At 41.7% G+C, this 24,681-nt stretch overlaps 1 protein-coding gene across 3 annotated transcripts; it reads right to left on the reverse strand.

Annotated features, from left to right (window-relative positions):
* Positions 1-647: 647 nt before the first annotated feature.
* Positions 648-23,508, reverse strand: crebrf (creb3 regulatory factor). 3 transcript variants are annotated; one of them, XM_061085225.1, is made up of 10 exons: positions 23,321-23,508; positions 16,752-16,901; positions 15,854-15,979; positions 14,087-14,262; positions 11,782-12,947; positions 11,427-11,624; positions 10,881-11,070; positions 10,664-10,737; positions 10,262-10,381; positions 648-10,110 (listed from the first exon to the last, which is right to left on the reverse strand). In XM_061085225.1, the coding sequence occupies exons 2-10, from the start codon at positions 16,758-16,760 to the stop codon at positions 9,992-9,994; spliced, it is 2,178 nt and encodes a 725-aa protein (XP_060941208.1). In that variant the 5' UTR covers positions 16,761-16,901; positions 23,321-23,508; the 3' UTR covers positions 648-9,991. The 3 variants fall into 3 exon arrangements, with proteins under 3 accessions (XP_060941208.1, XP_060941206.1, XP_060941207.1); XM_061085223.1 differs by having other exon boundaries at positions 16,752-16,991; XM_061085224.1 differs by lacking the exon at positions 23,321-23,508 and adding an exon at positions 22,025-22,194 and having other exon boundaries at positions 16,752-16,991.
* Positions 23,509-24,681: the final 1,173 nt, after the last annotated feature.

Genomic DNA, 24,681 nt, shown 5'->3' on the forward strand with positions numbered 1-24,681 from the left:
TACATCAGAGCTAGTTGATATTCAATTTAGAAAAGATTTAATTGAAGTTCGATGTATTTCAGTTTAATCATAGACTTTATCATGCACAACTCACCCTATATTATTTCAATTGAGAAAATAAACATGTTTTTTTCAAGTAAAATGTAAATATAGAGCATAGATTTGCATAAAATAAAGAAATAAATATACAACCGCATTGTTTATTTTGTAAAAACAAAGCATTTTCATGTTAGCATGTTAGCTTATATAGCAAACCGCTAAATCCGTCGGGCTCTAGTTTTTATTTCTTTGATATCGCGTCATGTTAAATATTGTTAATATCAAAACATTTACACAAATTTGACGATGGTAAACAGACTATACAACTGGGATTCAAAATAAAGTTATTTGCAATAAAATGCTGGACAACAAATTGAGTGTGTCACTGCTGTGTGAGAATGAAAATACACAACAAAGTATGAGCCTTTATTTTAGAATTTATGACCTTAACTTTACTTAAAAGTCAAACAGGCACAATTACACACAGAATATTGTTTGACGTATAGAATTTGTTTCCATCAATTAAAATGGATGAAAATCAGAATGTACATTTGAGTCTTCATTTCACTAACAGTTATGCCTACTAATGAATCAGACCAGAGACGTGATGGGGTGCTAATGTTTTTTATTGTTTTGATATTAAAATCAATCAACATAATCAGACTATTGTGGTTACAAGCAAAGTTGTGGTACCAACTCCTGATACAACAGAGAAAGAATGATTTCAAAAGAACAAAAGAAAACAAAAAGAGGCACAATAAACACAACAGAGATTCAGGGCAGATGTCTGCAGGATGTGGAGCAGCCGGAGACAAAACCTGTCAGAAGCTCTGAAAAAGAACCAGTCGTTACAGTACAAACAAAAAGATTGGAGGAAATAAAAATAAACGTCTTTTACATTTTCATGCTTGTGCATAAAGCCACCCATTGTGCCTCAGAGAAAAAAAATTCAAAAAAAAGTTAGTAAGAACAAAAGTATAAACCCAGCACGACATTTATTACACAACATAAATATAACAATTGTCAAGATATTGTAATAGAACAGGCATATATGTGAACTACAAATATAGACGTCATCGCTAAAGAGAGGATCAAGTTAGTTTCAGCAGGATACACTTTCTGCAGGTTTTGCTTAGTTATGAAATTATAATCACCAAGAGATCTATTATAGAGCACTTAGCAATGGAGTACAGTCACCCTACTGAGACTGGTGAGAGGAACATACACAGGACTAATTACAGAAAGATCCCATGCTGTTGATCGAGTCAAACAAGTGACCATACAAGACCAGAAGCATCATAACCATGGCATGTAGCTGCGGAGCTCAGAGTGACAGATACCTCCCACATTCTCTACATGTTTGGACTGGCCCGGATTTCCTATAAAAACGTCTTCCTGTCTGTCATTTATATCAAAAGTAAAAAAAAAGAAAAGAAAAAAAAAGAAACAAATGTTTCAGGACAAATATCTTCTTTCGATAAATGTCTCTCGCTCCATGCAGTTTGGCAAAGTCTGGAAGGAGATGTAAATCATTGCAGTGTTGGATGATAAGTGTGTAAATATAGAAAGAGGGCTTTTGTTTTTATCACCGAGAGTGGGTTGTTGTTGTCATTTTGCTTTAATAAGATTAGTCTGCAGAAGAGGAAATGGAACCTCTCCTCGAGGTTGAGGGGTCTCTGCCCACCAGCTATAATCTCAGGGACTCCCTGACGAGACGACTGCTGACCAAAGCCCTTCTGAAGAAACCAACAAAAAAAATTAAAAAGAACTCAGAAAGGGCGAAACATCTCGGTAAAGTTTCCCCTAGAAAACGTGATCTCACGGTCACGATCGAATCTTTTCTCAAATTTCCCCAACTAGGTTAGAGAGAGTAGTCGAGCCGACCCCTGACCTGAGCTCAAAGGCTGCGGAGCACCCGAAGGTTCAGTTAGCTGATCCTGGTTCAGGGCCAGAAACTGTCATCGCATCAAAACCTCAGATGCCAGAACGCTTCATGAGCTTCACAGACGTCAGTTACTCGCAGTCACAATGAAACTGTAAATCTGCAGAAATGTGTGTTTCCTTAAACCTGCGTCAGGGCAGAACAAAGCGCAGAGGAAACTTAAATAATAGGATACTGAAGGACAGGAAGGAAGAAGACGGATATAACTGAGGCCAGATTGTGTGGTGTTTTTCTAAATTGATGTAATGACTTACATTAAGTTTTGTATGCAAACTAATCTGGTGTTGCCTTCAGCTTTTTAATCTAATGTGTGATTATATCATTTCAACATTTAAAAATGTAAATCATTTGCTTTGACTTGCTTCTCTGTTTTTTGTTCAGCAATTTGTCTTAGAGCATTATTAAAAATCGTAATTAAATGGAATATTATGTTTCACTGTGACTGTGATATGAGTCTGTGGGTCTCAAGTAAAGTCTCTGACTGGAAAAACCCACTTCAGTGGAAAAGCTATAAAGTCTAGTTCAAACAAACGGTGTCCTCACACTATAATTTACAGGACTGAACAAATAAATATCAAATAAATGGCATCAACACTGGGGTCAGGGGTAAAGGCAATAAAATATAATTTAGGAATACAAATTCAAACGTGCAACATTGGACAGACTCAGAGCATAAATATCAAACTATAATCTCAATTAAAAAATAAAAAGGTTGAGACAAACGAGCAGGACAGCGCCCATATATAAGGATACAACATTCACGATCTTTCTGGATCCCGACAACAAGAAGACTAGTCTACATCAACAGCAAAGCAGCAGCAGAATTATACCTCGCTATGTCAGCGTACAGCAGTGCAGCAGTCAGAAACACGAGACTGACCAGAGTGGACAACAGAAGGAATAATATGGCTAATACAGCTTTTTAACACAGCCTTAGCACCCAGCCACTGACAGATTAGCACCACAGTTTACCTCCATGCTCAGTTTGTCGCTTTATTCGCATCCTCAGCGACTCAGTGCCAACACTGACTTCAAGGAGGGTCTGGCACTTCAATATAGCAAAGTTAAGAAAAGGAAAGTTCGGTCATGTGTGTTTGTTGTTTTTAGTTGTTTTTTTTACCCCCCCTCTCGATAAGGTCTCAAGAGGCAGCAGCACAGTGCTCCGCCTCGACACCAAAGAAGAACTTGTCCTTGTAATTGACAAGTTAAAAGTCAGGCCCGAGTCTCCCTCTGCCTCAGACACAGTGGAAGTTTGCTCTTCTCTACACGGACACACACCAGCGGTGATAGCAGCAGCAGCCAATACAGGAAACACACGAACGTGGCGTAGTGGGCAGAGAAAGAGTTAAAAAACAGAACCAGGTTTCCCAAGACGACACAAATTTACTTCAACACATTGTCATTTACGCTCTTCTGCGCTTACAAAAAGGGAACATGTATGCAGGGTGAGTTTTTCTGTGCAGACAATAGCTTCTATCTGCATTTAAAGGCTGATTATTATACAAATTTGGTGAGGTTTTCGTTTTTCTTCAAGTTTAGGTTTTGGGAAACCCAGCCCCTTTGTTTCTGCAGGGAAACCCCCCCAGACCGACAGCAGGTGCCGATTTGTGTTCTCATATATTTGATAAAGGCACCTGGTTCATCAGGCATCGTATTCAAAATGTTGTTTTTTTCTCTTGTTCATGTAAAAACCAAGAGCAAGGTGAGTAACGCTTTTGGTCTGTTGACTCTCACATGAAGAAAACTCAATGGAAAAAAAGAAAAACAGGGGTGAGTGTGTGGACAATCTAAACCAAAAATCTCTTTGTGCTCATTCAATAGCAGCAAGTTTGAAATCAATCATTCGACTGAGAGTACAGTGAGCGCAAAAAGTCATGCAACAACCTCGTGACAATGAATATGATGTTTTTTGCCGACTGGCCATGTTTTTTCTTAATCTGCAAGAACCCCGGACATCCCTTGATTCTCTCGGTTCTATGCAGGAAATCATCATGCAAAAGACATTACTCCAAATGCATCTTACATTTCTGTATGCATCGAATTTACACAGAGGCTCGTCAGCGCGCTGCACCTGGAGATGAGGTGTTTTTACAAGCAACGAGGGTTTGAACAAGATACAACACAGTTGAAATGCATCGGAAGAAAAATCTAAACCCTCAAAGCCAGACTCTGGGACCTGAAATCACAGCTTGCGGGAGGCAAGGAGAATATGTGGGATAACGGACTTCAGGGCGGTGAGACCAAATCCTTGAAGTTTCTGCTATAAAACCAGCCTAAATGCTCGATAGAGCACATTACATTAAATCATTTTATTCATTTTTGAATCCAAATAAATACTAATTCATTATTTATCGCTGGAATTCTAATTCATTCTTACCAAATATTTCCACTGGAAATCATTTGTGTATTAATTTGGGGGTTATTTTGAAAATCTTTTGTCTTGGCCAAAGGGAATAAAGATCCATCATCGCAGTGATGTTAAATCCCGAAGTCTGGCTTTTACAAAACAGAAAATGGTACGTTTAACAATAACGATCACACAAATCAATAATACGGAAATCATCAGTCTGTTGTGGTTGTGAGCAAAAATCAGTGTGAGTCTTCTTCTGATTGGTCCAACAGGGAAATCACGCCATCAATCTGCAGAGTCAATCTGCTCTGATGACAGCTATCGGACAATCATCAAATGGAAAATGTGAGTCGGATCTTTACACAGATGCCAATTTCGTTCTTGGATCATTTCTTTGATAAAGAGAAACAATCAGCACCACATGACACACCACAGCTGGATCACATCTGGAAATCAAGAGTCTGATCCTTCGTGAGAGAAAAACGTGTTTTAGAGTGGAGAACGTGAATTCTTGTGACAAGTCTGTTGGCCGTTTTTTTTTGTGTCAAGATCGTTGCACCATATTGATTGACATTGATAAGTCAGAAAACACACACACACACACAGGTACAATATTTTGTACAGAGTAAAGAATGGCGACAATAATTGGAATATAAATATATTTTCTTTCGGTTTGTATATGTCATCACTTACAGTATGTCAGATAGAAGAACGATATTACCCTGATTTGCTGAAGAAGAGCTTTATGGATCCACTTAGCTTTTATTGGACAAGAGTAGCACAAAGTTACACACTCAATTAGCTTAATATTTGACTGAAAAGGGTTCATCAGAAAATCAAAAGAAGAAGGAATCATTTTACTGGCGTGGATCTTTTTTATTCACTCATTTCCTTGACTGTTAAAATGCCACAGAGTCTCCTGGTTTGAATGTAAAGTTGCACAGCTTGCACCTTTCACGTTAAATGTGAAAACCTGTGAGGGCTCCTGCTTGAACCAGACTTGTGATCGCCAATAAAACGCCCACGGCGTTCTTGCCAGCCAGTGTCAGCCAGCGGCCCTTTAATCACTTTTGACCCCCTTCTTCACTCGGGCAAAATTACGGCTGAGAAAATGCCTCGGAACATTGTCCAAAAAAAGGACGCAACAAAGCACGAGTAGTTTTTTCAGGCATATTTCACCATGTCTGCTACTTCAATCAAGATTGTTTTGAGCCAATCAGGCTGAATGGTTTTATTGTTGTTGTTGGTGAACGCACATTAGCAGAACATGTCAGAAACGTCAGGCACATCTCTCCGTAACTGACACGTCTGCTATTGTTTTTATTTGTGTGTCTCTGAAGTTCTTTAAGAAGGCAATAAGTGTCCGGATTGAGTCTTCATTTGTAATTGGCTTGCCATACAGTACAGTGATATAGTAACTTCCCCAGAGGCGGCCAGGAACAGCTACTTTCAAACAAGCTCTTCCTGGCCGCCCCAGGCTCAACCCCTCCTCATTAAGTCACAAGTAGAAATCAGTTTACAAATGATAACAATATAGCTCTCTGGAGAAATGTGTCTACACTGTACATCACCCTGAAGAGGAAGCCAAAGCAGAATCAGTTTTTCCATAGGAAACCTCTACTGAAGGCAAAATGAATCATGACGCCAAGGAGGTCAGCATCAGGATCAACGTAGGGGCCCTGGAATCAAAACCCTCTTTTTTTTCTTTTTTTTTTAAGACCACAAAAACACAATCCTCACAGTCCCTCCTAACCAGGAAGTAGATCGATCCTATCGACACACCCGGCTTCTCAAAGCCGAGCAAAGATATCTCATATCATTACACGGCTCCAGAAACATTTGGATCTAACCCTCGACAGGCCACACCCGCACTCCATTCTCCTGCTAGTACATAGACCTAGCCAATTCAGGTAATAGACCTATCCTAGCAAGTGGTCATCAAGTACACTTGCAGCATTCACACCAGGCCTTTTAGCAGCAAATGGAAGAAAAAAATGCTTTTCTTTTTTTTGTTTTTTGTTTTTTGGACAAAGTGCTTTTGTTTTCAAACATATAAGATATAGTATTCTATACATATATCTAACATTTATAAGATACATATTAACTTATAGTCTATTTACAAAAATGAATCACGACTAAGAAAATAGCTATGGACGGCAGGGGAGAGCAAGTCATTAGGCTACAACTAGACTAAGAAGTCGAATAAGAATCATGGATACTCGTCTCTCTAGTTTCTGAAAAGCACCATTTCTCCCTTTTTAGACAAAATGGATAACAGTAAAAATATATATAGATATATAGATATATATGTGTGTGTAGCACTACCTGTTATTCACTCGCATGGTACAGAAAGACCACAGCTCTGCATTGCCATCGTCATTATGTGAAGGAGAACTCTCTTCACTAGCACTAACCTGAATTTATCAAGCACTTATTTTTCAAACATATTGAACTCTGGTTGAATACGGCACTTCCTGGTAATGGCGAGAGTTTCCTCTGAGCAGGCAACGGGGAGGGAAGCATGACATGCATTGTTAAAGGTTGGGACACGCTGCCTTTTTGTGGCCTGAAACTTTTGTGACTTGAGATTTGATGAGCGAACGTATGCTGGGAACTGAAGGCGAGGCCAGGCAGATATAAAAACTGAGCGGTTCAACCTCAGAGGAAGAAATGTCACGACCAGGAAATGCAGAATTCAACCAGCTTCACGGTTAAAGAGGGAATACGTCTGAAAATCTAAAAAACAACGCACAGTGTTGAATCCAGATAAGTCTGGGACAGAAAGGGCTTTGTCGTATTTACAACAGAGAGAAAGTAAATAAAGATGGACGGCTCCCCAAAAGTGAAGCCAAAAACTTCTTGATCGATCCCCTGGTGGCTGGCTGCAGTACAGGATATTAACCATGCCTCCACCATGTTAGTGGATGGGAAATGGACCCAACTAAAAAGGGCATGGGAAATACATTTTTCTCTCAGACGCTTTCTGTCATTTTAGGTAGTTTACAAGTTAGTTTGGTTTTAATTAGTTATTTTATGTTACAAGCAGTGAGATATCATTGGTTGACAGCTGAGACTCACTTGCTTTTGGTTGAGCGTGTGTATCAACAGAACCTTTGTATAGGATGTCAAAAGACGCCAGCAACCATACCAGGGGTATTTTGGCTTCATTTTTGTACAGCAGGAAGAGATGTAGACTTCGTCCATCTTTATATACAGTCTATGTTATAGCATCTATGACAATACTGCCCTCCCATCTCCACACTGCTATCCTCTGAGTTTCTTGGACATGTCCCTGTCTGCGCTAAAGACAGCCTGTCCTCATTCTCTTAATAGACCAGACTTTAAACTAGACCATTGCTTGGCGCGTTGTGTTTTAAATTAATCCAATCCTCTGTATTCCACATCTCCCTCTCTCCACTTGGAGAATCTGACAAAACAAATAGTTCCCCACTGTCAGGAAAGCTAGCAGGCAGCTAAAATTACAAAAATATAACAAGAACCTTTTTTTTTTGGTTTTTCAGTTTTTCCTCTAAGTTTCTAATGCAAGAATGGGCTATAGAAATGTGTCATGCTAAGAAATTTAATCAGGTGTCATGAAAAGTGGCATCTCACCTTTGAAAGGTATATCATTTATGTTTTTTTAAATACAGTACTTTAAAACACAATTCAGTTATTATTTTGTTGAAGAACTAGTCCTCATCTACAAACAGTTTCTTGAACAAGTAATAAAGAAAGAGAACATTTTGGTTATTGTTGGTGAAATTTTAACAAACAATCATAAAATGTAACATAGCTTATCAACTAGTGCTCTTGGTTCTTGTCCTAGGTAGAGCTGTCAACACAATTCGCATGTGGAGAGAGGAATCAGTTCAGGAATGAAGTGCTTAGGCAACACATTTTCTGGAGAAGCCCACAAATAGGGTAAAAATGTTAGAAAAAAAAAATGAATGTTCCTTTTCTGTACAGAATTGGACCCAAGCTAATTTCACAGTTCTATGAAGTTCCCTGACCCTCCCACATTTCTTACATTCAATACGGCGTCAGGTAAGCTGTGCAAAACCTTACTTTAACAGGCTGGTCGCCGGTTCGTTGCATGTGTCTTTGGTACAAAAAACAATCAAAATATAGTGTGCAAATATTTTTTGTAACTCTTAACGAAAAATATTCGTTAACCCTGCCCCTCCCCCCAAAAAAGACAAAGTACCAAAAACCATAAGTATTCTATTGCAGAGCCCTCCTTATATACACAGACTCTGTGGCATCCAGCAACGAGAGCTTCCATTTGTTTTATATACATTCAGAACATCTTTAAACAACTGAAATACACCATAACCCCACAGGTGTCCCCCTCCTAACATTCACTGACATCCTCCCTCAGGGTAAAGTAGTCCTCTCCTTGACTGGACCTCGGGGAGTTCTGAGCAATCGCCTCTTCTCGTTCAGTCTCTCTCACATACGCACTCAGACGTACAGAAACATACACACACATACATACATAAACAAGGCACAATGAATAGAACTTTGATCAAACACTAGTATGAACACACCAAACTGTTAGCCTGGTCAACTCTACTGTACAAAAAGTGGAGCCGGTGCCGTTTTTCACTGGGAGACACTTCTATGTACACCTGTGTATGACTCTTTGAGGAGATGGATCACTGCTAATGTCTTCTTCATCACCACCAGGATCTTCCTCACAGTCCACTCCCATACTGGCAAAACGCTCCCGTTTCACTCAGTCCAGTTAAAACTAGCACAAGGTCAAAAAGCACCAAACTACATGCGCTTCCTCTCCACATGGTCAAAAAACCTCCTGTCCAGATAATGAGCCATTAAGCTTCCTCCTGCCTGCAACAAACTCCACCCCAGCAGGATGTTACTCAATTCCTAAGATTCAACTTTTTTTTGGAACATTAATTTCAATGAGCTGATTGGCAAACAGGGCATGGCATGAACATATTTAGGCCTTCAATACAAAATATAACTTGCCACCCTGTAACAAGCGTGCTGCCGTATTTTTTCAGCAGCTGTCTTGGCATTCAGAGCCATTTTCATCAAAGTGCTTTAACTCAGTGGGTTGAGTTCACATCACGAAGTTCAATTTTGTTGCCATGTGAAGCGAAGCTCTTCTAGGAAAAGAGACCTGGAACCTTTTCAACCTTTGATGGGGTCCAATGTTCAACGGTTCTTCCTCCGTCATAACAATCTCAAACAGACTGTGTGAAAGTTTTCCAGTAGTTGCACTCGGGTGACTGTCTGTCTCAGCGTTGGAAGCGGACCTCCAACAGAACCACCTCGAAACAATGTTATGTTAAACACATCTAATAATCACCAGTGGATTTAGGACGTGCTGTTAGCTATACACCAAACCATCCTTTGCTTTTAGAGGCGCGTTTCCCAACAGATGCTCACGATGGGTTGGGAGACAGTGACTCTGCATGCAGTTTGCAGAGACAGAAAGCTACGGTGTAGGCCATACATGTGCATGGCTTTAAACAAGCACACATACATACACACACACAGGGAGATGTATGTGTGTTTGTGTGACTAACAATGTGTATGTGCGCGGGGTTGGAGGGGCATGCAGAGGGGAGCATAGTTACAATGGGACAGCACGGTGGTAATATTAAGCCCACTCCTCTCAGTGGACGGCGGTTTGTCTAGATTTTGGAGGTGGGAACTCGCAGGCCAACCAGTCCGCCGGTGGGATCGCCGCGTCCGGTGTTCTCCAAGATCTTGTTGACAAATTCTGACGTCTGCCCGGCAACTGGGGATGCCACTGCAAACAGATATGATTTATTAATGTATTTGGTATATTATTGTCTGTCTTTTTGAGGTTTTTTTTGCCCCTGCCTGTTTATATGTTGCTGCTTTGATACATTTATTTTCTGTTATACAGTGATTACGGTATATGCTTCTTTAATTCTCACCAAGTGTCTCCTGGATGAGCCGCTCCAGGGTGTCTGTCATGTTGGTTGTACGAGGAGTAGAGTCCTCCACTCGCACCACTATCTCCTCCTTGATGGTATTGATCACGAAGAGCAGCCGATCTGCAGGAAGATCAACATCAGAGCAAAGATAACACACTCAGAAACATGAACAAAATGACTGATTCAAAACACAGCAGATCTGATATTTTGACAAATCACATTATACTTGTTAATGATTACGTTTTTAATGTAACAAAGCTTTAACAGATACTATGTAAAACAACAGAAATATAATGAGAGTGAAATAAAATACATTTGATAAGAAATTTACAAATAAACTATTAAAATTGGATGTAGAGGTTGATGTACTTGCTATAAAAAGTGAAACATGCAGTTACATACCATATTCCGTGCTGAGTCCCCAGAGCTTCACCTTGTTTGCTTCATACTGGGCTTTCTTCTTCAGACGACAAGCTCTACAAAACACAACAGATGTTAGGCACAGAGAAATAGACCGCTGCTCTCCAGCCAGCATCCTGACTTCAGCAAGCCTAACTCCTCAAGCCTTAACTAAAGGGATCGAAACGACATATTACTACTACATGTGTGCACGTTTTACCTGGACGCCAGCTTGTTCTTCTCCTTGCGGGACCGGGGTCGTGCAGTCAGCGGCAGCTCGCTCACGGGCGTCAAGTCGCTGATCACCTTGTTCAGTTTGCGGAGCTCGGTGCCGATCTGCAGCAACTTACGTGGATTGGGAGTCAGGTCTTCCACATCTGTGCGACGTGACTTCTTCAGCATGTATTTTCCTGCATGACGAGTGATAAGAGATTGTTTCCACATTAAAACTGTTTCAACAATGACTCAACAGATAAATGCAGAGCAATGACACGGCAAAAAGGTGGGGATTTTATTCTCATCTCGGTATATGAAAATATAATTTCTATTCTAAGTGAAACTAAGTAGCTTCATGTTTTTAAATGGATTTCTAATTCTGCATTAATTTCATGTTAGTTGATGTATATAGGATTTGCTTGGAAACACGGCCAGTGGTGGCTGCTGTTGTTAAAAATCCAAACAACGACCTTCCTACTGAAAGACCGTACTAAGATATACAGGATGTGAGCATGTGTGTGTGTGAGTGTGTGTGTGTGAGAATGTGTACCATGGAGAGGCCCGTTCTTCTGGTACAGGTTGCTAGGCAGCGTGTGTCTGTCCCACTCAGACGGCTTAAGCATGCGTTCCTGTTTGGAGGGGGTGACCTGTTCGCTGTACTCCCAGAAGTAGCGGCGCCTGCTTCTCTTCCGGCTGGAGACTCCAGCTGTCACGCCTTTAGTATCATCCGACACGTCCATGTCACAGCCTGGAAGAAGTTGCGGGACGGATTAAATTCGAAAAAAGGAAAGATAAATAGGGAAAATTATGGTAAAACTGAGACAGAAAAAGCAAGTATTTGTTAATGAACAACATCCCAGCGATTGGTTACATTTGTTTACCAGATGTACTTTGATGAGGGCTACCTGGCTCAGAGAAGGTGTCACTCATATCATCGTCTTTGTCTGCTTCGTAATCTTCATCCTCCTCCTCCTCCTCCTCCTCTTCCTCTTCTTCCTCCTCCTCGTCATTCTCAGAAAGCTCATGCTCGCTGCCAAAACCTTCATCATGGTCTTCGTCATCTAGATCCAGTCCGTCGCCTTCCTCCTCCTCATCCGCTTCTTCCTCATCCTCCTCTTCCTCGTCCTCCTCTGGGAGGGGGGTTTTGCCGGCCAGCCTGCTGCGGGTCAGGAAAAGGGAGTAGTTGTGCTCCTCCTCCTTGCTCTTCTCCGTCGCCTCGGCAACCAGGACGCCACCGCTAGCACCTGCCACACTGCCAGCGATACTCTCCATCCCAGAGGCGGTGCCCTCCATTGCCTGACTCGTCTCCACGAGTTGAGGCACAGTGGCAGACCAGCCTACAGGCATCTCTCTCCTCCCGGTCCCCTCTTCACCCTTCTCAAAGCCCGTCAGGCTGCTGGAGCTACCGGCTGCTGCATCAGGACATCCCACTGCAGCGGCACTAGATGAAGTGGAAGCCTTTTCTTCTTTGGGCTGGGAGAGAGGTGGAGGCACATCTGACATCTGAAAATCAGTCTTGGAGGGCAGGTTGGGCTGAGCTTTATCCACTGGGCTAACACGGACTTTAGCCTTCCGCACAAAGACAGAGCCATGGGAAGTGTGGGCGGCCATCTTGGCTCCTCTGCCCTGGATCTCTCTTTCAGCTTGGTTCTGGGTGAGACTGAGCTGGCTCTGGGTCTTAGCCATAGTCTCAGTGCTGGAGGGGACAGGTCGGGTGGCTTTTTTGGAACTTTCAGGGAAGTCTGGGACAAAACTGCGAGAAGGACGGCATGAAGAACTTGGGGAGGGCCGTGCAGGTCCTGGGCCAGATCCTTTGCCGGGGAACAGGGGTCTCTTACTGTGACCTGGAAACTGGGATGGTTGAAGTGGAGGCAGAGGGGAAGGCAGGGTCATATCAGCAGGGGGGTAGAGGGCCTCACACACGGGCAGGGAATCTTCGCTGTTGAGCTGAGCCAGTGTCGGGGTTTGACTGATCACATCCTCATCCTGGTAGGGACTGGTAAAGTCATCCAATCCAAGGAAATCCACCTCTTTGTTCCCCCAGATGTCACAGCTGGCCAGCCGTGTGTATCTGTAAGCACAGAGAGACAAAGGTCTATCAACAGCGAACAGCTATTCTCTAGTTATATATCCTTTAAATGTAATTATTTCCTTTTTTTCAGTGCAAATGTAAACATAATCTGTCGTAACTTTAATGACTCTCAGTCTCTACCCATGGAGTCCTAGTCTAGATATAAACATACTTTGACAGAGTTTTATTGTTACAAAGTAAACAAACAGAGACTTGGGCTACATCCTCACTAATCCATCTTAGTTTTAAAACTAAAATGATCCCTGCCCAAATGAGTCTTTCAGCTCAGCCTCATTATCATCACATCATCAATACATAACACTGGTCACACAACAGCCAACAAAATAGCCTACGGTTAAATACACACTGAATGTTTAACATCGCTGTCATTAATTATCCATGTTAACTCAATTTAAGTTCTCTGGATCCCTCACATCTTTGTACGTTCATGGTCACAGAGTATTTGAAGCTGTTGTTTCGAGTCTGCACGACGTATCTGCACCTCAGTTCAATCCCCCCCCGAGCAAATGTTTTGCACATGTTTATGATTGTATTCACTCCTGTGATATTTTTTGGTTAATGTTCAGTTTATTGTTTTCTGCTTTTGTAAAAAGTGACAGATACCTGGAGGCAGTCAAACCTCTTCATACCACAAGACAGAAATAGATCACAGGGGCAAGAGTCGGTCTTATCTCTTCATCAGGAAGTTTTCACACACTCATACTGAGCTGTCTCCCTTTCATTGCGTTCCAGAAACAGTTCTCATAAAACGATTGGAGCTAGCAAACAGCTGCGTGGGAGTAGTCTGGTCAGTAGAGGTTGTAAAAGAATGACTCACCCAAAACATACAACGCTTTCCCTCTGTTCCTCTTAAATGTGAAGTCAATCAACCTCGTCAGCAGCACATTCCCCAAAGCTCACAAAAGCCTCTTCCACCTCAGGTTTAGGCTTCAGAGACTATCCCCTCAGCTGGCACACATTTCTATCTCTCACCCAACATCCCGTATCGTCCCCGCTGAATATTAGTTACATCACAATCTGTTCGCAAGTGATGTCATTCGCAATCTTATTTACTTGCAGCTATTTTTAACTGGATGTAAAAAAAAAAGGCTAATGCTGGTAAATAAATGATCCCATACCTGGTGAGGTCCTCCCAGTAGGAGTCCCACTGTTCGAACGCCGGGGTGCTGTCGACCGTGTCACACTCGGCCATACCCATGAGCTGATCGACGCAGCCCTCCATCTCCTTTCCACCATCGCCGATACCCACCATGCTGTCCCCACAGGGGCTCTGCCTGTGGGTCATGTCTCGGTCCTGCAGTGAAGAGGAAAAGATGGAGGTGAGTCAAGCACGGATAAATTAAGACATGAACCAGTTGCATTTAATTTCCTGGAGAAGAACGTCTGGATTTGACAGGAAGAATTTGGATTTATGTGGGATTTGTCTGCCGAAAAGTGCAGTAAAATAAAGGTTTGTAATTATTATCATTATGATTATTGTTTTTTTCTGCAGAAAACTCAGCCTTCGTTGCTTTTTCCGAGAGTTTAAGCGGGTATTAAGTTAACCCATATCTGTCTGCACTGAAAACGAACTGGAGATACGACAGGTCATCCTCCATATTAATGTGTTGCTATGCAAACCGAGATCTCGGCAGTGAATCAGTGTTGATTAGTCTGGAGCCGGGAGGAAATTGAGGTGGACACCTGCAGCTGACAGACCGAGCTGTGACAAGGGAGCGGTCTGTTTAAAGCTGCCTCACGCCACCCACCTGGGAGCCTGGCAAATGTCACATGGGTGACAAACAATAAGATACAGATCGCTATTTAAAAGGCCACGCTGGCACCTGTGCTGACCACATGCACATGTTTATTTACAGCTTTTCAATGACATTTAAATCACATCCCTCACATTTAGTAGTACTATGGCTGAAAACCACTGAAAATGTGAGGGAATAGTACATGACTGAAAATCATGATGAGTACAAATCATGTAAAAATCTCTTAACACTCCAAATATAAGCGTTGCAGAGGAGGATTGATACTGGACATTTCAATTTACATGCACTTTTCTATGAAGATGGTCTATTGTGTTATAGCAGAAAAAGCAGCAGTGATGCTTGTGCTCTCTGTATCATGTAACCTATTTTTTAGAGACAGCTGGAGATACCCATGCTGAGCTGAGCTGAGCTGGGAGCAACTGTAATGACTCAAGTGTTTTTCCACTGCCAACCATGGGAAGGTCGAAAGTGTTTGCCTTGATGACACACTGGAGGTGTACTGAATCTCACAAAGCACATTAAGAGGCTGTCGTCTGCAGCATTTCATGGATCATCTCACTGCGACCATTTTTCTTCTTACAAGCTTATTCTAAACAACAACAAAATTCCATAAATGTCACCAGCATTTAACCAGCCTCTGCACTCAGCACAGAGCCTCAGCAAAGCAAAACAAACCCTCAGCCTAACGCATAGGGCCAACACTCACCAAATCTCGCCTTTCGATTGGCCGAGCGCACACGACGTCCCGCCCCTAGCGTGTCTGGGTGGCTGCCAAAAATGTCAATCGAGGAGGCTGGTGCATGATAAACAGCTCTAGGTTGAGGCGGAAGATAAACAAGTCGGACCCTAACCCTAACCCTATATACCCGTGGCCTACATAGCTATATCTATGCCTCCCAATAATCTTCAGAACTTATCATTTTTGTGTAGCACTAACAACATTGGATTGGTAAAAGCCAATATCAGAAATTAAAATAGTCTATGCATGAGGGAATAGAATTTTTTCGAGTTTTCAGAGGTTTGATTTGAATGAGCGTGTGCAGCCGTGACTGATTTTTAAAGAAATCAGGCTCAAAGTGTGTGTGTGTCTGTGTGTGTGTGTCTGTGTGTGTGCTTGCAGTAACTCACCATTTCATACATGAAATCTGGGTCAGAACTGGTAGAGAGCAGATCAGTGCTGGTCAGCACCTGGTCAGCAAACGAGTAGTTTTGAAATGCGTCTGCAAAGGGAGGCTCCATCCCAATGATGCTAGGCTTTAACATAACAAGAAAAAGAGCAAATTTAAGATAAATATTCAAGACATCACCCTCACAAAAACTCCTTTAAAACTACACTAAAAAGTAGCTCAAGGAGTCGGTACAGAACAGCTACAACAATAACTAATGCAATTTCTTAATTTTACACACCACATATTGCTGTGTAATTGTCTTTTCTCACTGAAGTTTACAATATGAATGATAATGTGATAAAGAATGTGCAGAAGGGAAAGGCTGATTGTGTAACGTTTCTTAATCCAGCACCACACAGGAGAACAGAAACAATTATACTTCCAGCATTGTTTCAGGAATATTTTTCCAGAGGATCCAGAGTTCACAAATTCATACACTTAATCGTTCCCTGTTAGCACATCTGCCCCCAGCAGCTGTTTGGATGCAATGTCCTCAGAGGTCACACTGATTGTGGGTCAGTCTCTCGCCTCCTTCAACACCACTGAACTATATTTCAAATCTATGATCCCATTGGCCTGTGCGTCGTCACTCAAAAGCATTATTTGCAGAATTTTCAAATATAGTTCCATTTAATTTGTGCTGATAGTATCAGTTAAGTTAATTTAAGTTAATATATAAAGATATATTATAATTCCTATAACTATAAAACTAAAAGTCTATATTTATTCAGAGTATGGTTGTCATGGTTTTTCAAACTGCTTCTGACATTTCTATTGATTCCACAAGTGTTCACATTTCCAGTAGAATGTGGCCTTGCCTCCCTGTTTGATTTCCTTCCCTCTGTCCCCCTTCTTACCTGCGGCATTGCCAGAAACAGCCTAGGGATCCAGTGGGTGTAACCTCTGGGACTCCTGTCCAGTCCCAGTGGTGTGAGGTTGTCTGATCGGCACAATAAATTACCGCTGAGGGCGATAATCTCAGATTGCTGGTGGATGCAACCTTCGGGCTGGGGGGAAGGGAATAGGGGAGAAGACTTCAGTTACTTGATTCAACTTGGTCTGGTCTGGTCTGCTGTGGTTCTCTGTTTGCTTTAAGTCTGTGGTAAAAATAGAGAGCGTGCACAGAGCAGAAGAATTAGAATCAAAAGAGAAGCACTCAAAGACATAACCCATCAGTTAAACAAACTTTAACCACAAGAGTTTGCTTGTGACTCTGCATCAAACTGCAACAGGATGAACTGAACTTGTGCAAACACAAAAAGAGTTGCACAACAATAGCATATTTGATTTTGAAAAAGACAAGAATTATGAAGTGGGACATAAAAATGACAACAAGGACTGTGAAATCCCCTACCGAATCCAGTCGTCTATCCCTAGTTCCTGCCTAAGATGTTAATATTGCTGCTTTTCTCGACGACCATGAGGGTTAACAGATTATTACAGAATTTAAAGTTTTGGCTCAAAACAAAAGGTAATAATAAAATAATAAAAACATTAAAATTATAATTTGTTTCACTGCTTAAATCCAGAATATTTAAATTGTCAACAGAAATCAAATGCTTACAAAAAAACAGATGCAAACTTAGAAAAGACTTGTATAAAATATCATTCGGTTATAACACATCTGGAGTAATTCTGGTAACTTCAATTAATTGGGTTATGTCACAAAGTTATAATTTATTCTCCATCATTAAATGGAGAAACTAACATGTATTTTCAATTATTATATCATATTAAAGGAAATGGGAAAGCAATGCTGCCATGGCTTAAATTGCAGAAGCTAGCAGGCTAACAACATTTTAGGGGTTGAGAAATATACTTTTATCAATATTTATATTGATAGTATTTATTAAAGATGTCCATTCACTGCCAGCAATGCAGCATCTCTCCATCTCTGCTGCTCATATTATCTCACTGCCGCTGTACAGACAAACTAAATGAGTCTGTTAAACAAACACTGAGGCTCAGGGAAGATAACTGATTATTACTGCCTCCTCTTCACGAGTGAATGGAAAGTGAATTTGTGGACCTCGGATGCTAATACTATCTCGTAATTTTTTTTATAGTAGAATATATATTAAAGAGACATTAATTCAAATTAAGCGTAAGTTGTTGTTTTCTTCCATGTACCACTCCAAGTCAGCGAAAATAACAGTCTGGCCTTTTTGGCAGATAAATTAATTCTGTATCTTTGAAGGAACACATCATGGGAAACAGATCCAGTCCTTCCAAAAATGCTGAACTGTTGCCTCAGGCTACACTCTGTTTACTGATAGCTGCTGGATGTCGAATGTCTGTATCTCCGGTGCTGGATCTACAGCCAGCTTTTCTCTCTGCCTTCACTGTGACCGTCCGGAACAGCTTTAAACACTTGGTCGAACGTCACCTCGTAAACACAAGCTGTGATTGAGCAGAACCCGACCCTGACTCTCGAGAATCAGATCACAGGAAAGTCATAAACCCCAAATCTGACTCATCAGATCCCTGGAACGAACTGAGTCATCATTACAAAGGGTCCCAACCATGCATGAGTTAAGAGAGCATGACACTGCACCACAGCCCCATCTTGCCTCCAAAGTCTTCTCCCAGCAGCCAAAACATTTTTGTACCACAAACATACATTATTTGAAAAAAAAAGATGTATTTGATTTTAGTCAGCACATGGTTCTGTGTTACCATATCATTTATGAGCCTTTCCTCAAAGACTAGAAAAGTGATACATTAGGCGAGGTATTTTCATTCAGGTCCACAGGTAGAGTTCAGTATCCAATTCTTATAATGAATCATTATTATCAACAGTGACAAAAATCATACGACATTAAATCCCATTACCGTGTAAATATAAGTCTGCGTTTAACAACACTTCAGTCTCCAATAGAACCCCAATCTACATATCTTTGACTGTGGGAGGAAGCCAACCCGCAGAAATGCAGAACATGCAAACAAACTCCACACAGAAAGACCCTGGCAGATTTGAACCGGGAACCCTTTTGCAACAGTGTTAATCACTGCACCGCTGAGCCACCCCCCCATTAGTCATCCACCATAGCATCAAGCACCAACTTTTCCAATCTCAGCAGCCTCTGAATTGTCCATAACATCTGTTCTAAGTCAAACATCCATCGGATGAGACACTGTCATTGTTTCACATGTGATGATGTTCGGTCCCTTCGCTGCTTTTGCATAGCAGACACATGACAATCTGCATGGTGACACAACCCAAGCAGCTGACACACACCTCTCTCTGATGCTCAGAGTGCAACATCACTTTCACTGGGTGCTGAACGACCCAAATGAACTCTCACCCCCGAGATCTGTTCTCATGCATCTCCTCACTTTGCAAAGAGACAGGAAGTGGCAGAGAGCAGAAATCATACAACTGAGTTTGTAAAAGCAACACCTTCATGAATACCAGAGCACAAGTCGGGGCATATAAATATGCATGTACACACAAGACCACAAATAAATTTAGAAGCCCCACCTAAGAGTACAAGCTGTGATTATTATCAAATCTCAATGTGTACTTCTGTCCTGGGCAACCGAGTCTGACTTCACTGGTAGCAAAAGCAGAATGAGATAACATATGGCCTGCACACAACAATAACAAGAGCATTTCTTCCACAGAGAAACAGAAACAGCCTACATTTGTTCACACTGACAAACACCGAGTCACAGTGATTCTCACCTCACCACTCAGAGCTGCGCTGAATATTTTCCAGTAGCAGAGTTTAATATAATCCAACTCACCGCTCAGTAGCTGACACAGGCTGTGATGTAGAACCGGATATTTATGGCCTGACAGGCCCCAAAAGATTTGAGCTGAGTTTCTGCATCAGGGTTCGGTCAGACTTAGTTCAAAGATGAGTGGCAGGATTAGATCTTTTCTTTTTAGCTCTTAAGCTTTAGTTAAGTTTAGGTTCAAAACAAATCTTAACTATGGTCAGGGTACTTGCGCAAGTTGAAAAATGTTAAATAATGTACCGAGAGCCTGAGTTTCCAAACTGTTTTTGTACTTCACAAGATTTTCCCCAGTCACTAGCAACTTTTTCAGACACCACATAATACATCATAAAGCTACAACAAACAAGACACCCTTACACTTTTACATATAGGGTCACAATGCAATTGCTGTACACAGGTAAGGCTTTCTGTTTCAATGACATCAATGCCCACAATTGGCTCGTCAAACAGAAAAGAGCATCTGCTTGGGTCACAGCCTCATTGTAAAAATAAAGATGTACTTTGCCGTGCTGGGATTAGTAGATTTATCAATTAGTTAAGTGGCAGAAATAAAACTAAAGTCTGATAGTCATTCATTTTACAACTGATTGTTAGTTATCAAGCAAATATGCCCAAGTATTTTTGTTATAAGTGCCAAATATGAAATGTGGTTTTGTGGTAGCATGCCAGAATAAGAGAAAATTTTAGGTATTTAATTACTTAACTGTGGCCTGCACCAAACTGTCACTCTCACAGAAGCTACATCAATCGATAAACTAAGCAGTAATAACAGTAACAATTATCTGTATTACTATAAACACAGATAATGAAAAACCGTGTTTGGGAACATCATTCACCTCTTTTATCTTTGAATCTTCTCGTACAACCAGTTCCACAAATACAAATCAACAGAGAGATTTTCAACAGCTGACGACTTTTCTCCTCTCAGTTCCTGTTCAAACAAAAAGAGAGGAAGCTGCGACTGTGCTCCACCATCATGCAAACAGCTCACATTGCTGCCTGACAACATTGGACAGGATCCAAGTAGGCCAATCAGCAGAGTCTTATTTGGATTGAGTTACCTAGTGATACAAGTCAGCTCCTGATCCATGCAGAGATAAAAGGCCAGATATGTCCGTCTGTTTACATGTGGGAGATTATCAGCAAATACCACGAATGGTGATTCATCTAAATCAATCAACAAGGGGAATATGGACGATCACTCACCATCAATTTAGCTTGAAAGATTGTGTTTTTTAAGATTTATTTCTATGGCTATTCTGATATTGTGTTGTATCAACAGGCAGATCAAATCACTATGACTTTACTTTTTGGGAGCCAACAGAATTTTTGACTCGTCAAACACTATTGAAACTATCATCATTGTTAACTGCTGCACTGCATTGACATATCTGAGAATGAGCCATTGTTATTAATGTTATTAGTTCCACCTGAACTTATCTTGTTAACACAGGTCATAGCTGTCGGTCAGGAGGCAGAGTGGGTGGTCCACTGATGACCAGTTAAGGCAAGAAACTGAAACCAAAATGGGTTCCCGAATATCAGACCAGCACAACAGGTCAAAGACAAAAGGTGAATTCATCTGATTGATTAAGAACAATACAGAAACAAGATCGCTTTCATATGACCAGTAGGGCCACAACCATTGATTATTATCTTTATCTATTAATCAAATCATTATATTTTCCAATGAAACTGTCAAAACATTGGAGACTGAAAAAAAGGCCAACACAATGTCTAAGAGCACAAAGAAGCTCAAACACTGCAAACTTCAAAAAATATTGAGTCTTATATGATGTAAGATCCCTTGGTAAAAATTGTTGCCAGTTAGTTTTCATTCGAGCGACTTATCATTACAGCTCTAGTGAAAAGCTTAGCAAGATTAAGATTTGAAAGGTTCGTTCAGAAAACAATTAGTCAGTGCTACTATTCAACTAAACACATCACTCAAATCTAAAATATGAAGAAGCCCATCTTGATATTAAGTTCAACGTCACAGTGTGCAGTAAGGTTTGGGCAAATTGCGATATTTTCAAGCGAATAATAAACGTGTGATATCTTGATCAGGTAATTTCTATAAAATTCCAAATGGCACTTTAAGTGGTAGCAGCTCGTGTGGTTTTAGTAAACAACTGTTGTTTTATCCCTCACTGTTTCAACAGCCATTGTTGTGGATGACCAGCTCTGGCACAGACACTGCTGTTAAAGCACAATAGGCTGCAGTTTCCAAAAACAATTAAAAAAAAGCCACAGAGCCAACAGATTAACACAAGTTCATAATGATGTCGAGCAGAGGTAGATATTTAAAATAGATAAAGGTATTAGAACATAGTGTTCCACAGAAAAACATTTTAAACCATATCCCTATCTCTCCTCATGATGCACTCACATGCACATCCTGCAGCAGCTCAAACATCTCCATCCCAACAATCACATCCAACATGCAGCATCTGCAGCTTATTCAAACAACAACAAAATTCCAAAAATGTCACCAGCATTTACTCAGCCTCTGCACCCAGCACAGAGCCTCAGAAAAGCAAAACAAACCCTCAGCCTAACCCATAGGGCCAACACCCACCAAATCTCGCCTTTCGATTGGCCGAGCGCACACGACGTCCCGCCCCCAGTCGTGTCTGGGTGGCTGCCAAAGCTGTCAATCGAGGGGGATGGTGCATGATAAACAGCTCTTTTCAATCTAGGTTGAGGCGGAAGATAAACAAGTCGGAGGCCTACATACCCGTGGCCTACATAGCTATATCTAAACGAGATATAAGGTTAAATCTCACACTTTCTGCCAAAACCTGAATGCGACACAGAGTAACAGCCAATCATCGAGTCGCTAGAATCCACGCAGGAAAAAAACCAATGACGTTTATTTTATAAAAACGGTTTAAAACGAGAGTTTTATGCGGAAATCCAAATCTAAAGCATCATCCTGAGGAAATAGTGGATTATGGGATGTTCTGCGTGGGAGGGGGGCTGTGCTATTATCTCGGATCACATGGAAATTTCTGGCTGTGTCGAGTTTTTTCCCAGCAGCATTGTTTTTTTTTGGGGGGGGGGGGGGGGGGGCGTGTCAGTGTTTTGCTTTTCACTGATCCACCGAGGCTCTTCTGGTCATTACTACACTTTATTACCGTACTACAGCAATCCTTAATCCACCTTATGTGCAAGAAAGTTTATTTTAGGATATGTGGAATAGTTTAAAAGTAGAGTAGATTGACAACCTACTTACATTAGTGCAGCTTTTTACACAACTATAGCCGAGTTAAAGATGTTACACAACTTATAATGAGAGTCCATTAAAAAAAAAGGGGGATGTATTAGCTTAACCAGCAGGAGTTGAACATGGTAGCAGGTCACGCCCCCGGACTGTGTGTGACATGTCGGCTAGCTGCTCGCGTTCTGCTCGGAAACTCTTCCCCGCTGGAGCTCGACGACCAGGCGGACAAACCTGTTCGCTTCCTCCCGGGACCGTGCGGGTTCTACGGGGGACTACCCGAGCTGTGCTTCCCTTCCACCCGCAGCTCCCTCACCCGCCACAGTATGGCCTCCGTCCGCCCCCCTTCCTCAACAACAACAACTGACCTGCCTGTTAGCTTCGAGGCTAATCCTGCGCGACGAGACAAACCACCCCCCCCCGACTCCAACGGGCAGTGCAACGGCCAGAAACGGCCACACTCACCTCGACTACGCCCCCCCACAGGCGTCCCTCCACGCCTCGGACCTCGCGTCGTCTCCCGTTGCCGGAGATACTCAGGCCCACTTCTTCAATGGAGTCCACACGCTGCTGCAGCTCGCTCGGTTTGTTTTGTTTTGCTTCTTCCTGACGGGTTCCAGGAAAGCGCCTGACTGCCCGACCACGTGGTACGCGCCCGGCCAATGGCAGCAGCGCCCCGGTGGAGACGTAATGTTTCACCAGATTCAATAAACTGTGAGATTATAATAAAGATTTCCGTGAGCTTTTTGGCTTGTATCGATGTGGAGGAGGTCGTGACGTGGTGTTGTGAGGGGGGGGCTGGCTGCAGGGGGGTCCCGTGGCCCAACACTTTTTTTTGGAGGGGGGGGGGCACTGTTGACCCCCCCATCAGAGGTGTCAAAAGTATTCACATTCATTACTCAAGTAGAAGTATAGATACTAGGGTTTAAAAATACTTGTGTAGAAGTTGAAGTATCCACTCAAGCTTTTTACTTAAGGAAAAGTGTAAAAGTACTGGTTTCAAAACTACTTAAAGTATAAAAGTAAAAGTAATGTAAGGGGAATTTTTTTTCCATTAAGGACAAACTCTTATGCCGCGTCTCAGGGGCCTATAGTGCACTACCCCACCTCCTCCAAAAAAAACACGCTCTCCTCCTTTTTCGGAACCCTCCGGTGCGGTTGTGTGCCAAAATTAAATCGGAGTAACGAGGCTATTTTTAAAATGTAAGGAGTAGAAAGTACAGATATTTGCGTGAAAATGTAAGGAGTAGAAGTAAAAAGTCGTCTGAAAAATAAATTCTCCAGTAAAGTATAGATACCCCAAATTTCTACTTAAGTAAGGTAACGAAGTATTTGTACTTGGTTACTTGACACCTCTGATCAGAGTTGACATCATGTTTCATCATGCAGCCCAAACATCAACCAGGGGCCGGACATTCAAATGAGCCTCAAATTATGAATGTGAACAAACAAAAAAAATAGACAGGGGTTTTGTTTACACCCATTTGTTTTGTTTGTAAGCAACATTACAAATTAAAACTTTCCACGAAACTTGGAGGAATGCAGCATAGGTCACTATCCCATAAACCAGCAGAGTTGACATCATGTTTCATCATGCAGCCTAAACACCAACAGACAAACGGACATTCAAATGAGCCTCAAATTATGAATGTGAACAAACAAAACAAATAGACAGGGGTTTTGTTTTCACCCATTTGTTTTGTTTGTAAACAACATTACAAAACAAAAACTTTCCACGAAACTTGGAGGAATCAATGCAGCATAGGTCACTATCCCATAAACCAGCAGAGTTGACATCATGTTTTATCATGAAGCCCAAACACCAA

Source organism: Limanda limanda, chromosome 14 (genome assembly GCF_963576545.1).
Source record: "Limanda limanda chromosome 14, fLimLim1.1, whole genome shotgun sequence".
In the NCBI taxonomy this organism is placed as follows: domain Eukaryota; kingdom Metazoa; phylum Chordata; class Actinopteri; order Pleuronectiformes; family Pleuronectidae; genus Limanda; species Limanda limanda.

Coding starts and splice junctions, on each gene's coding strand:
- crebrf (XM_061085225.1), bottom strand. Junction 10,738..10,880: donor AAGAACAAGCTGGCGTCCAG/GTAAAACGTGCA, acceptor TGTGTTTTGTAG/AGCTTGTCGTCTGAAGAAGA. Junction 10,382..10,663: donor GGGACTCAGCACGGAATATG/GTATGTAACTGC, acceptor ATCTTCCTGCAG/ATCGGCTGCTCTTCGTGATC.